Source organism: Rhinoderma darwinii, chromosome 2 (assembly GCF_050947455.1).
Source record: "Rhinoderma darwinii isolate aRhiDar2 chromosome 2, aRhiDar2.hap1, whole genome shotgun sequence".
Lineage (NCBI taxonomy): Eukaryota > Metazoa > Chordata > Amphibia > Anura > Rhinodermatidae > Rhinoderma > Rhinoderma darwinii.
The window spans coordinates 40754482-40767720 of NC_134688.1; the positions used below are offsets into that span (position 1 = coordinate 40754482).

The 13239-nt window shown below is 43.1% G+C and overlaps 1 protein-coding gene across 2 annotated transcripts in view; it reads right to left on the reverse strand.

The window, feature by feature from the left end:
* Window positions 1-13239, reverse strand: part of CWF19L2 (CWF19 like cell cycle control factor 2) — a 128320-nt gene that overhangs the window by 110548 nt on the left and 4533 nt on the right. For both annotated transcript variants that reach the window (XM_075851586.1, XM_075851585.1), the window contains exons 2-4: window positions 4179-4289; window positions 2956-3072; window positions 2203-2313 (exon numbers count right to left, since the gene is read on the reverse strand). In XM_075851586.1, coding sequence (XP_075707701.1) covers window positions 2203-2313; window positions 2956-3072; window positions 4179-4289 — 339 coding nt within the window. The remainder of the gene's footprint in view (window positions 1-2202; window positions 2314-2955; window positions 3073-4178; window positions 4290-13239) is intronic.

Below are 13239 nucleotides of genomic sequence, written 5' to 3' on the forward strand. Positions count from 1 at the left end.
TGCAAGATTTCTACATGACTGTCCTCTTGAGGAACATGCAGAAAATCCTGCAGACCGACACAGTGTGGACAAGCTCATCTCCGGTTCACTTTTACCATAAATATCCAGGTTTAGTGTTCTTAATCATTTCCATAAGATAATATAATTCCATAATATTTGGCTTCTCATTGGTCCGGTATATTGTAATCTCTGAAACATGAACGAAAACTACAAACGGATGTCCCAACCAGACAAAGTATTTGTCTATCATATAGTGGGTTCCCTGCTCAGAAGCCCCTTTATTAGCTAGATCAAAGAACCAATGCAGAGACTGGCTCCCCCTCTGGAGTACTTGATGCCACCTGTATTACATTTTAATGGGCTCCATAAAACCCTCCATTTTTGGAGGTGAAACGTGCAGACAGGAGTGCACATTCCCTGAGGGGTTCAGTAGTGGGACCTATGAAAATCCAGATAGGACAACCGCTTTACAACTTTAGTAGCTCATCCCACTACAGTACACCAACAAATTCTCCATAATCCATAACCGTGAGCAATCTGTAAATTCAGCAAGGCTAACAAGGGAGTATCATATTCCCAACCTGAAGTCTGGGACAGGGTTTATACCTCCATTGAATTGTATAGAGAGTGTGGTGGCTGGGAATCACCAGACTTCCTTTCTTCAGAGGTGGGACCTGCACCGATCAGTCATTTATGGCCTATCTTGTAGAAATGCCATAAACGTGTCAAGGGGATAACCAGGATTTAAAAAAAAAAAAAAAAAACTGCCCTACAGCAGGAAATAGAATAATGTCTGCTTTTTTTTCTTTCTTCCTCTAGATACAGCGCCCGCTTTTCTCATAGGCCGTGTCTGGCATCGCAGTTTAGTTTAATTCAAGTGAGATGCAATACCAGATACAGCCAATGGACAAAAGTGGCGCTGTTTTGGAAATGGGGGGGGGGGTGGGGAGACGACAATTTTTTTTCTCCCAATTTCAGATATACATTAATAAAAGCAGAACAACAAGACTTAGGTAAACGGCAGCTTAACCCGGACGTGGGTCATGGGAGCATTTTATGCATTCAGCTTAATCTCCTCATATACAGCCCGGCCTAGAGATGACCCAGGCAAATTGCTCATGTCATACATTTTATTGTCAAAAAAGATAAGATCTAAAATCCAAGCTGTTCCTATAGTAAAGCATATTCCACGGTTATCAAAATGTGACAGGGGAGATCTAGAGGTGAAGCTGGTTTTATTTCTGACCTATACATAATACCGTATATCATTTTATTTTTTATTCTCAGGAATGGAGATTCACCACATACATTTATATATTACCGAAATACAAACACTATGGCAGGAAGAAATAGAGAAAGGAGTGTTAGTCATTTATTTCGTGTTGCATATATAGCGCAAAATATTCCGCAGCGTTGTATAGAGATGGTCATCATTCACCTCAGCCCCTGTCCCCAGTGGGGCCCACTATCTAATTTTATCACCTCACACACTAGGATGAATTTCATAGGAAGCCAAGAAATGTATCATAAGATTTTAGGTTATGGGAGGAAACAGAGGCACCCGGAGGAAACCAACACACACATGGGGAGAACATACAAACCTCATGCAGATGCTATCCTCGGTTAGATTCGAACCCAAGACCCCAGTGCAGCAAAACAACAGCGCTAGCCAATGAGCCCCCCTGATCAGAAGCTTCTTTGCCCCTTCCCTGCCCGTAGCTTCCCCTAAAAACCTGAGTGATTGTAGGCAGACTGGTTGCTAGGCATGAGTTGCTTGACAACCACATATAAAAGGCTGTAGTTGTCATGCAGAGTATCCCTAGCAACCAGTCTGTCTCAGCTCAAAGCTGGATTGGCTCACAGAAGAGGGGGAAAGCAGCTTGGCAGAAGTCAAGCCATGCCATTCCACATCTCAACCTACGTTAAGGTGTGGATGAGATTTGTTCAAGTCTCATCCACATGGCGGGGACTGTAATTCGCTGTGAATTTTCCGCCCTGAAAATCTTCAGCATTTCCGTCCCGTACGAGTCCAACCCTTAGGATTAAACACCCTTCTTATCCAACCAATATTTTTTGCTAGAAAAGGTAGCAACGCCAAATAGCAACCATAAAACTAGCACATACTGTTCAGATTAGAGGGTGTAATATCCAGCTACAACATCCAATATACACAATTCCCGTGGACATTAAACAATAACATACCTCCACCCCTGACCCCGTTTCCCTCACAGGGGACTCTTTTTGGATTTTCCAAGCCTTCTTGTCGCTGACTTGCTGAGCTGGAGATGCCTCGACCCAGTCACCCTCAGAATCCTGAACAAAAACATACATAGAAAAAGATTGATCATTGTCTAAAGGGGAGTGGAGAATTTTCGAGAAGTCCCAAATAGTTCCTACGGTAAAGATCCTACAAAAATTAGAATTTCATAGAATTTCCTAAGTCAAAGTACTGGACTTTCTGGATTATCGGATGCCAGATTGAAGGAATTTCACTGTCATTTTAATATCTAGAATAGAGTAAAACCTCCACGTTGTATTGCTGTGACACAGTTTGCACACATTATTACCCTGTAGTTTGGATTAAATTATTACAACATTAAGCAGACAGAGGACATAGACGAACGCCAAGGTTAATTGACACAGACAAGGTCATCTGCTCGCAGTTTTACAGGTACATAGTTCTGGAGCGCTGAAAGAAAAATAATCTCCTTAATGGAGGTCTGTGCGCGCAGCTACTCCAGGATAGCATCTCCTATTTATTCGGGACTCATCTGTCACAGTAGGATTAATGGCGCTGGAAAGAGAAATTACAGTAGGATAATAGTGGCCCTCTCACAAACTAAACACAGCAACTCAGCCGCACAGTCTACTCCTATGGCTTTTATATTAAATTACAGCGTGAAACCATACAGGGCAGAAATACCTCCCCTCCCCCCTCCCCGGCCGGCTGCTTACCGTGGCTGAACTGGCTGACAAGCCTTCATTTTTCTCAGATTTGTTTTTTTTGGTCTTTTTCTTCTTAGATTTTTTGTTTTGTTTGTCTTTTTTCTTCTTCTTCTGCCCTGAATTCTCCTGAAAAGATACAAGTACATGAATGATGGTGTTCTCTACGTACCAATCCCCCCCCCCCCCATCTGTCACTTTTAGCTATAGAAACGCAGTACTACACCCGGTAGAATAAAAAAGTGATTAAAAGTCTTCTACTGTTTTGTTTCTATGGCTCCTATACAGACCTATGCGTTTCCATGGTAACAGACTACAAACAAACACTGTGTAGTCTGATCCTGCAGTCACGCTCCCTCTCTATCTGTTCACTTTTTCTCGCTTACCTACATTTGGCAGGTTCACAAGAGGGATGATAATCTGACTACAGGATCAGACTACACAGGGTTTGTTTATAGTCCGTAATTATAGAAACACATTGGTCTACATAGGAGCTGTATGTGGAAAATGGTTAGAATTTTTAACTTCAAGTTTGCTTCTTTTTTTTTTTTTTATTTTAGATGCAAAAGAATGGTAGCAAAGATGGACATACCCTTAAAGGAAAAAACCATCATGGTGACCACACGGTTTCTTCCATGACATAGGCAGGCACAGGACAGTGCTTCAAAATGTAAGGCGGTACGCTTCAACAACAAGGAACATCCAGTGCCACTTACATATACATTGGGGTACATTTATCAGACAAAATGAACAAGAAAAGCATCGTGCCCCATTTTTTTATAACCATTTTATTCTGAAGCATGCATTAAAAAGAAAAAAAAAGTGCATCAATACATAAAGGGGTGTGGCTAAACAATGGTCGCGCAAAATGTATTATGGACTAGCACCATGGTTTTATGTGGCGTCCTCCATCCCAGTCAACGTGGCGCAAACGGCTCCGAATCTAACAACTCGCTCTCCATTGGTGAAGGACGGAGATTTAGTGTAAATTCCAATTACGTCCATTGTCTAATACTTGGAATGATTCACATTTACAATCCACTAGACGTAGAATCAACTGCCGGAGGAAAGGCTGCCGTTTATGAAGAGGAAACTACAGGTGCCCTAAAACAACCCGTGTAAGCGGATCGGATGAGCAATTCAGAAAATATCATTATATAAGGAATTATTATTCAGGCACATATTAGTATAGGCCAATATAGCAAAAGTGACAGCGCTACAGGTGTCTGCATTACCTGTTCTATCTGCTCCAGGCGTTCAGTGACATCGTTCAGCATCCAGGTGTCTTCCCCCCGCAGCCGCCTCTGCTCTTTCCTTCTCTCTTCCCGGTCATAGTCTTCTTTAACCTGTATAGAAACCAGAGGCGGTTACATCTTCCAGACATCCCCCATCCAGATATCGATCGCCGCTGAAATACGGATATAAGAGGCTCCCGTTTTATCAAACAGCTGAGATATTTTGGAAATGGATATGAAGAAACCCGTCATGCTCTCCTGATAGGTCTAAGAAAATACTTGTATTCCATGTGAAATAATAATACCGGCCCATCTTTTTTCTTAGAACTCTGTGTTGTGCCATTCCTCTGTTATGCCTCCTGGAAATGTAAGACTAAAATTGACAAACGGGTGTTACCAATCCCTTTGTCAATGGGGTGTGTCCCAGCATAGTTTGACTGTGCCATTTCTGACTGGACAGTAGCAGAGTTTGTAGGCCCAACACCCCAATGACAAGGCGAATTGTAATGCCCAGCCGTCAATGTGTCATACATTTCCAGGACGAATAACAGAGAAATGGCACAACACAGGTCTTTAAAAAACAAAAATAAGATGCGACAGTAATCAAAATCAAGTCGCGTCAAATACACGCGGTGTGAACAGGGCCTTAGTTACTTAGTGCGCTCTAACAGCAGGCATACTCAGCGGACAGCCATGGGGTCCTTTTAAGGTCCCCAAGGCTGACTGCAGAGGGTTCCCCAATCTCAGTGACCTGATCGAAGAGAGTGGTCCCCTTTGATCATGCCGCCTGCTCCCTTTTGATCCTGCGATCCGGCTGTATTCAGGAGGCTGCTCTAAGAACAGGAGCTGTTAGTAACAGGATTGCTGGAGCACTCATAAGCCTTTCCTACAGAAACGTCAATAGACTCGGGAGCTGCACCACCCGTCGTCAAAAGGGGGCAGTGGGAAGGGGTTAAAAGGACAAAGAGCAGAAAGAGTTCTGCATATATTTGTGAATTGGCAGGATTAAAGTATACGGATAAGGTGACGACAACAGTGGTGCATGCATATTGGCGCCAATCTATTATTTGCAGTGGCAAAATTCTCAAATATGACAACGACTGAAAATGTCCAAAGCATCAAGTTTTTGACAGATGTTTCTTCTTTAGCCTTTTCAGTCCAAAATTCTGCGCAGATTAATTTTCTCACTATAGCTCTACATGGGTTAGTGGCCAGCTCTGTTTTTCTGATACCACTAGGGGGAGCTTAGGAGCAAATTGCATACAGTATATACATTGTACTGAATAGTAACAGCATGCAGTAAAATAAATGGTTTTGAAGGGCAGGATCTTAATATTAAAGGGATTGTCTAAGGGTGTATTCACATGTTAAGGTTTTATTCACTTGTTGTTGTTGCAGTTTTTGAAGCCAAAACCAGGAGTGGCTTCAAATAAGAGGAGAATCAGAATCTTTCTTTATGATCCCTCCTTGTTTTAGCTTCAAAGACTGAATAAAAAAAAAACCTGAACAAAGCCTGCACATGGGAATACACCCTAATTTCAAGGCATATGGACGTCATAGATGGGAATATTTCGTTGGGAGTCCTAAATACGGTGCATTTTATTTCAGGTCCATATACTGAATGGAGATCATTCAAATGTCATGTATTACATGTCAGCTTGGCATTAATAACTGGGCAGAACAGTACAACAGACTGCACGATTCTTCAAGTCAAATGCAATAAAACCTGGCAAATTGTAACCTCACTCATTCCATTAACATGTGATAGTAGTGAACGAGGACATTAAAGGGTTATTCCCATCACACAAAGTAATAACATTTTGCTAGGACAAGGCATCAGTTTGCAATTGGTGAGGATCCGACTGCCAAGATGCCCAATAATCCTGAGAATAAAGGGGCTGCAGTGTCTCTTTAGTGCTGCGTCCCCTTCTCAATTGTCCAATGCACCGCGGCGGTCCGAGCAACCCGGCTCTGCAGGGAACTGCAGCCGACCCCACACACCTCAATCTTAACCCCTTCCCTCTTTGGCCACTTTTGACCTTCCTGACAGAGCCTCATTTTTCAAATCTGACATGTTTCACTTTATGTGGTAATAACTCCGGAATGCTTTTACCTATCCAAGCGATTCTGAGATTGTTTTCTCGTGACACATTGCACTTTATGTTACTGGCAAAATTTGCCCGATACATTCAGTATTTAATTGTGAAAAACACCAAAATGTAGCGAAAAATTGCAAAAATTTGCATTTTTCTCAATTTAAATGTATCTGCTTGTAAGACAGGCAGTTATAACACACAAAAATGTTGCTAACTAACATCCCCCATATGTCTACTTTAGATTGGTATCATTTTTTGAACATCCTTTTATTTTTCTAGGACGTTACAAGGCTTAGAACTTTAGCAGCAATTTCTCACATTTTCAAGAAAATTTCAAAATGCTATTTTTACAGGGGCCAGTTCAGTTGTGAAGTGGCTTTGAGGTCCTTAGATATTAGAAACCGCCATAAGTCACCCCATTTTAAAAACTGCACCCCTCAAAGTATTCAAAACAGCATTTAGAAAGTTTCTTAACCCTTTAGACATTGCGCAGGAATTAAGGCAAAGTAGAGGTGAAATTTACAAAGTTCATTATTTTTTTCCAGAAATTCATTTTGAATCCATTTTTTTTGTACCACAGAAGGTTTTACCAAAGAAATGCAACTCAATATTTATTGCCCAGGTTCTGCAGTTTTAGGAAATATCCCACATGTGGCTGTAGTGTGCTACTGGACTGAAGCACCAGCCTCAGAAGCAAAGGAGCACCTGGTGGATTTTGGGCCTCCTTTTTGTTAGAATATATTTTAGGCACCATGTCAGCTTTGAACAGGTCTTGTGGAACTAAAACAGTGGAAACCCCCCAAAAGTGACCCCATTTGGGAAACTGCACCCTTCGAGGAATTTATTTAGGGGTGTAGCAAGCATTTTGACCGGCCAGTTTTTTTGCAAAAAATGTTGGAACTAGGCCATTAAAATGAAAATCTAAATTTTTTGAAATAAAATGTAGGTTTAGCTAATTTTTTTTTAATTTCCAAAAGAACTAAAGTAGAAAAAGCACCACAACATTTGTAGAGCAATTTCTCCCGAGTAAAACAATACCCCACATGTGGTAATAAACGTTTGTTCGGACACACGGCAGGGCTTAGAATGGAAAGAGCGCCATTTGGCTCTTGGAGCTCAAATTTAGCAGGAATGGTTTGCGGAGGCCATGTCGCATTTGCAAAGCCCCCGAGGGGACAAAACAGTGGAAACCCCCAACAAGTGACCCCATTTTGGAAACTATACCCCTTGAGGAAATTATCTAGGGGTGTAGTGAGCATTTTGACCCCACAGTTTTCTTGCAGAAATTTTTGGAAGTAGGCTGTAAAAATGAAAATCGACATTTTTTCCAAAAAAATGTAGGTTTAGGTATTTTTTTTCATTTCCACAAGGACTGAAGGAGAAAAAGCACCATAAAATTTGTAAAGAAATTTCTCCCGAATAAAACAATACCCCACATGTGGTAATAAACGGCTGTTTGGACACACGGCTGGGCTTAGAAGGGAAAGAGCACTATTTGGCTTTTGGAACTCAAATTTAGCAGGAATGGTTTGCGGAGGCCATGTCACATTTGCAAAGCCCCTGAGGGGACAAAACAGTGGAAACCCCCAACAAGTGACCCCATTTTGGAAACTACACCCCATGAGGAAATTATCTAGGGGTAAAGTGAGCAGTTTGACCCCACAGGTGTTTTACAGAACTTATTGGAAGTAGGCCGTAAAAATGAAAACCTACATTTTTTCAAAGAAAATGTAGGTTTAGGTATTTTTTTTTTTCATTTCCACAAGGACTGAAGGAGAAAAAGCACCATAAAATTAGTAAAGCAATTTCTCCCGAGTAAAACAATACCCCACATGTTGTCACAAACATCTGTTTGGACACACGGTAGGGCTCAGAATGGAACTAGCAACATTTGGATTTTGGAATGGTTTCTGGGCGCCATGTCACATTTGCTGAGCCCCTGTAGTACTAGTACAGTGGAAACACCCCAAAAGTGACTCCATTTGGGAAACTGCACCCCCTGAGGAATCATCTAGGGGTATAGTGAAAATTTTGATCCCAAAGGTTTTTTGCTGAATTAATTAGAATTAAGCCATGAAAATGAAAAATAATTTTTTTTTCCAACAAGATGTAGTTTTAGATCAACATTTTTCATTTTTACAAGGCATACAGAAGAAAAAGCCCCCCAACATTTGTAAAGTAATTTCTCCCGAGTACGGTAACACCCCATATGTGGTTATAATCAGCTGTTTACGTATATGGGAGCATTCAGAAGAAAAGGAGCGGTATTTATCTTTTGGAGCGTAGATTTTGCTGGAATGGTTTACGGACGCCATGTTGCATTTGCAAAACCCCTGATGTACCAAACAAAAGTGACCCCGTTTTAGAAACTACACCCCTAAAGGCATTTATCAAGGGGTGTAGTGAGAATTTAGACTCCACAGGTGTTTTTCAGAAATTAATACGCAGTGGATGGTGCAAAGTGAAAATTGCAATTTTTCCACTGATCTGCCCATTCACCGCACAAGATGTTGTGCCCCTAGAGAATCTTACCCCATAAATTGTTAAGCGGGTTCTCCCGGGTATGGTAATGCCTTACTTGTGGCCATAAATTGCTGTTTGGGCACACTGTAGGGCTAAGAAGGGAAAGACCGCCATTTTAAGCATGGATTTTGCTTGGTAGTTGTTCTGTTTGGGGTTTTGCTGGTATTTCAGTTTATAATGTGGTGGCATATGTAATCTGTGCGGAGTACATCAGGGTATATGAGTACATCAGGGTATATGTAATCTGTGCGGAGTACATCAGGGCATAATAAAAGGGTATATTATATACAATTATCCATAGATGTGTGTTACGATGTGAAGCGATCCGTTATGCGCAGGCCGGTGTCGGCATCAACAGTGCGCCCTAAATTACAAGTTAGCTTTATTCTGCGGGTCGATACGATTACGGCGATACCAAATTTATATAGTTTTTTTAATGTATTGCGGCTTTTGTATTGCGGCACAATAAAATCACTTTTTTTATAAAATCATTTGTTTTCTGTGTCGCCATATTCTAAGACCCATAACTTTTTTATCTTTGCGGGCACAAAGCGGTGTCAGGGATTATTTTTTTTTGCGGGACGGATTGTCGTTTTTATTAGTACTATTTTGGAGTAAGGCCTCATTTACACGAGCGTATTAGACGCGCGTGCGACGCGCGTGCTTTTCACGCGTGTCGTACGCACCTATAATAGTCTATGGGGCTGTTTAGACGATGCGTGAATTTTGCGCAGCGTGAGTGCGTTGCGTAAAACTCACGACATGTTCTATATTCTTGCGTTTTTCACGCAACACGCACCCATTGACTTCAATGGGTGCGTGAAAACAACGCATGCCACACTGACGGTCCTGCGTTGCATGCGCGAAAATCACGCAAGAGCTGTCAAAAGGATGAATGTAAACAGAAAAGCACCACGTGCTTTTCTGGTTACAAACATCCAAACGGAGTGTCAAATTAGAGATGAGCGCACCGAACTTCACCGGGTTCGGCCGAACTCGTTTTAACCGAACCCGGCAAAAAATGTTCGGGTACGCGACGTCAGGAGACAGTCACTGCCCACGGTGCTGAAAGACTTAAACTGTTTCAGCACCATGGACAGTGACTTTCGATCACAATATACATATACGTGTAAAAAAAAAAAGAAGTTCTGACTTACCGATAACTCCCGGCTTCTTCCTCCAGTCCGACCTCCCGGGATGACAATTCAGGCCAAGTGACAGCTGCAGCCAATCACAGGCCAAGCACAGGCTGCAGCCAATCACAGGCTGCAGCGGTCTCATGGCCTGCCGCGTCATCCTGGGAGGTGGGGCCGGATGACAAGAGAGGGACGCGTCACCAAGGCAACGGCCGGGAGACCGGACTGGAGGAAGCAGGCAGTTCATGGTAAGTGTGAACGTCTTTTTTTATTCACAGGTTGGTGTAGATTGTGATCGGCATTCACTGTCGAGGGTGCTGAAAGAGTTACTGCCGATCAGTTAGCTCTTTCAGCACCTTGGACAGTGACGGCCGTCGACTACCTCATCTCTATGATGGCGGCTGCGCGATCATACACGGATGACACACGGAGCTGTCAATTGCCTTTTGCGCACGCAAAACGCAGCGTTTTTTTGCGTGCGCAAAACCCACACGCTCGTGTAAATGAGGCCTAAATGTGACTTTTTGATCACTTTTTATAGCATTTTTTGGAAGGAGATGTGACCTAAAAACAAAGATTCTGGCGTTGTTTTTCATGTTTTTTTTTTTACGGCGTTCACCGTGCGGGATAAATTACATAAAAGTTTTGTAGTTTGGGTCGTTACGGACACGGCGATACCAATTATGTATAGTTTTTTTTAATTTTTACGGTTTTTCCCATAATAAAAGACTTACTATGGGAAAAAAGTCAGTTTAGCTTTATTTTTATTTGAAATGTGTGTGTTTTTATTGTTTTACCACATTTTTATTAACTTTTTTTTACTTGTCCCACTAGGGGACATGAGGGCCCCGATCGCTACTCTAATACACTGCACTACATACGTAGTGCAGTGTATTAGCGCTGTCAGTTATTCACTGACAGCAAGCCTATGAGGACGCGCCGCAGGCGGGTCCTCATCGGCTCCCGTACAAGGCAGACTCGGACGCCATTTTCTGGCGTCCGATTGCCACAGCAACCCAGCGATTGCGTCACTGGGTTGCCGGTCGGGTGAAAAACCTATCAGATGCTGCGCTCTATTGAGCGCAGCATCTGAGGGGTTAATCAGCCGGATCGGAGAATAGCTCCGGTCCTGGCAGTTACAGGAGGGTGCCAGCTGTATAATACAGCTGTCACCCCGCGGTGATGGTGTCGGCTCTGCTTCTGAGCCCGCACCATCACCGCGACGTAACTGTACTGCGCTTTGCGGGAAGCACCTCCCGACAGCGCCGTACATGTACAGCGGATGTCGGGAAGGGGTTAAAGTGTAGCTAAATGTTCGACAAACTTCTGACATGTCATAGTGACATGTCAGAAGTTTGTATTGGTGGGGTCCGAGCACTGAGACCCCCACCAATCGCTAGAACGAAGCAGCTGAAGCGCTCGTGTGAGCGCTCAGCTGCTTCGTGTCTGTTCGGCTTTTCCGGAAATAAATGTATCGGTGTACGGATTGAATAGAAATTCTACGAGCCCGTACACCGATACTTTTATTTACGGAAAAAGCCGAACAGACAGGAAGCAGCTGAGCGCTCACACGAGCGCTTCAGCTGCTTAGTTCTAGTGATTGGTGGGGGTCTCAGTGCTCGGACCCCCACCAATACAAACTTCTGACATGTCACTATGACATGTCAGATGTTTGTCGAACATTTAGCTACACTTTAAGATCCCAGCGTGTCCCGGCAGTCAGGTCTCCACGGATTGCAAAGCGATGGCATATACTAGCAATATGCCGGCACAATGCGTGATGGTCAGAACCCTTTAACATTTCTCATTGATTTATGTAAAAACAACGGAACAGAATTAGAAAAACTCCAGTGTGAACAGAAAATGGAAAAAAATAAAACTGGTGACATCTGTTTGCATCAGTTTTTTAATCCATCCCCTATTTACAATATATCCGGAAGTCTTCAGGCCCTTTCAATTTTGTCACATTTTGTTATGTTGAGGTCTTAAAATAAAAAAAAAAGTTTTTCCTCACCATTCTGCACTCAATACCCCATAATGACAAAGTGAAAACAGAATGTTAGAAATCTTTGCTAATTTACTGGAAGGGAAAAACTAAAATCTTGCATTGACCTAAGTATTCAGACCCTTTACTCAGGACTTAGATGTAGCACCTTTGGCAGTGAGAACGGCCTCCAGTCTTCTTGGGTTTGATGCCACAAGGATTACACACTTGGATTTGGGGATTTTCTGCCATTCTTCTCTGCAGATCCTCTCCAGCTCTGTCAGGTTGGATGGGGACCGTCGGTGGACAGACATTTTCAGGTCCCTCCAGAGATGTTCTATTGGGTTCAAGTCAGGGCTCTGGCTGGGCCACTCAAGGACATTCACAGAGTTGTCCCTAAGCCACTCCTGTGTTGTCTCGGCTGTGTGCTTAGGGTCATTGTCTTGTTGGAAGGTGAATCTACGGCCCAGTCTGAGGTTCAGAGCACTCCGGATCAGGTTTTCATTAAGAATATGTCTGTACTTTGCTCCATTCATCTTTCCCTCAACCCTGATCAGTCTCCTTGTCTCATCCGCTGAAAAACACCCCCACAGCCTGATGCTGCCACCACCATGCTTCACTGTAGGGATGGTATTGGGCAGGTAGGGCTCAAGGGCTCTGACGATTCTGTTTAACAGAATTGTTGAATCGATTCTTTAAAGAGGCTCTGTCACCAGATTTTGCAACCCCTATCTGCTATTGCAGCAGATAGGCGCTGCAATGTAGATTACAGTAACGTTTTTATTTTTAAAAAACGAGCATTTTTGGCCAAGTTATGACCATTTTTGTAGTTATGCAAATGAGGCTTGCAAAAGTCCAAGTGGGTGTGTTTAAAAGTACAAGTCCAAGTGGGTGTGTATTATGTGCGTACATCGGGGCGTTTTTAATACTTTCACTAGCTGGGCGCTCTGATGAGAAGTAACATCCTCTTCTCTTCAGAACGCCCAGCTTGTGACAGTGCAGATCTGTGACGTCACTCACAGGTCCTGCATCGTGACGGCCACATCGGCACCAGAGGCTACAGTTGATTCTGCAGCAGCATCAGCGTTTGCAGGTAAGATCGACTTACCTGCAAACGCTGATGCTGCTGCAGAATCAACTGTAGCCTCTGCTGCCGATGTGGCCGTCACGATGCAGGACCTGTGAGTGACGTCACAGATCTGCACTGTCACAAGCTGGGCGTTCTGAAGAGAAGAGGATGTTACTTCTCATCAGAGCGCCCAGCTAGTGAAAGTATTAAAAACGCCCCGATGTACGCACATAATACACACCCACTTGGACTT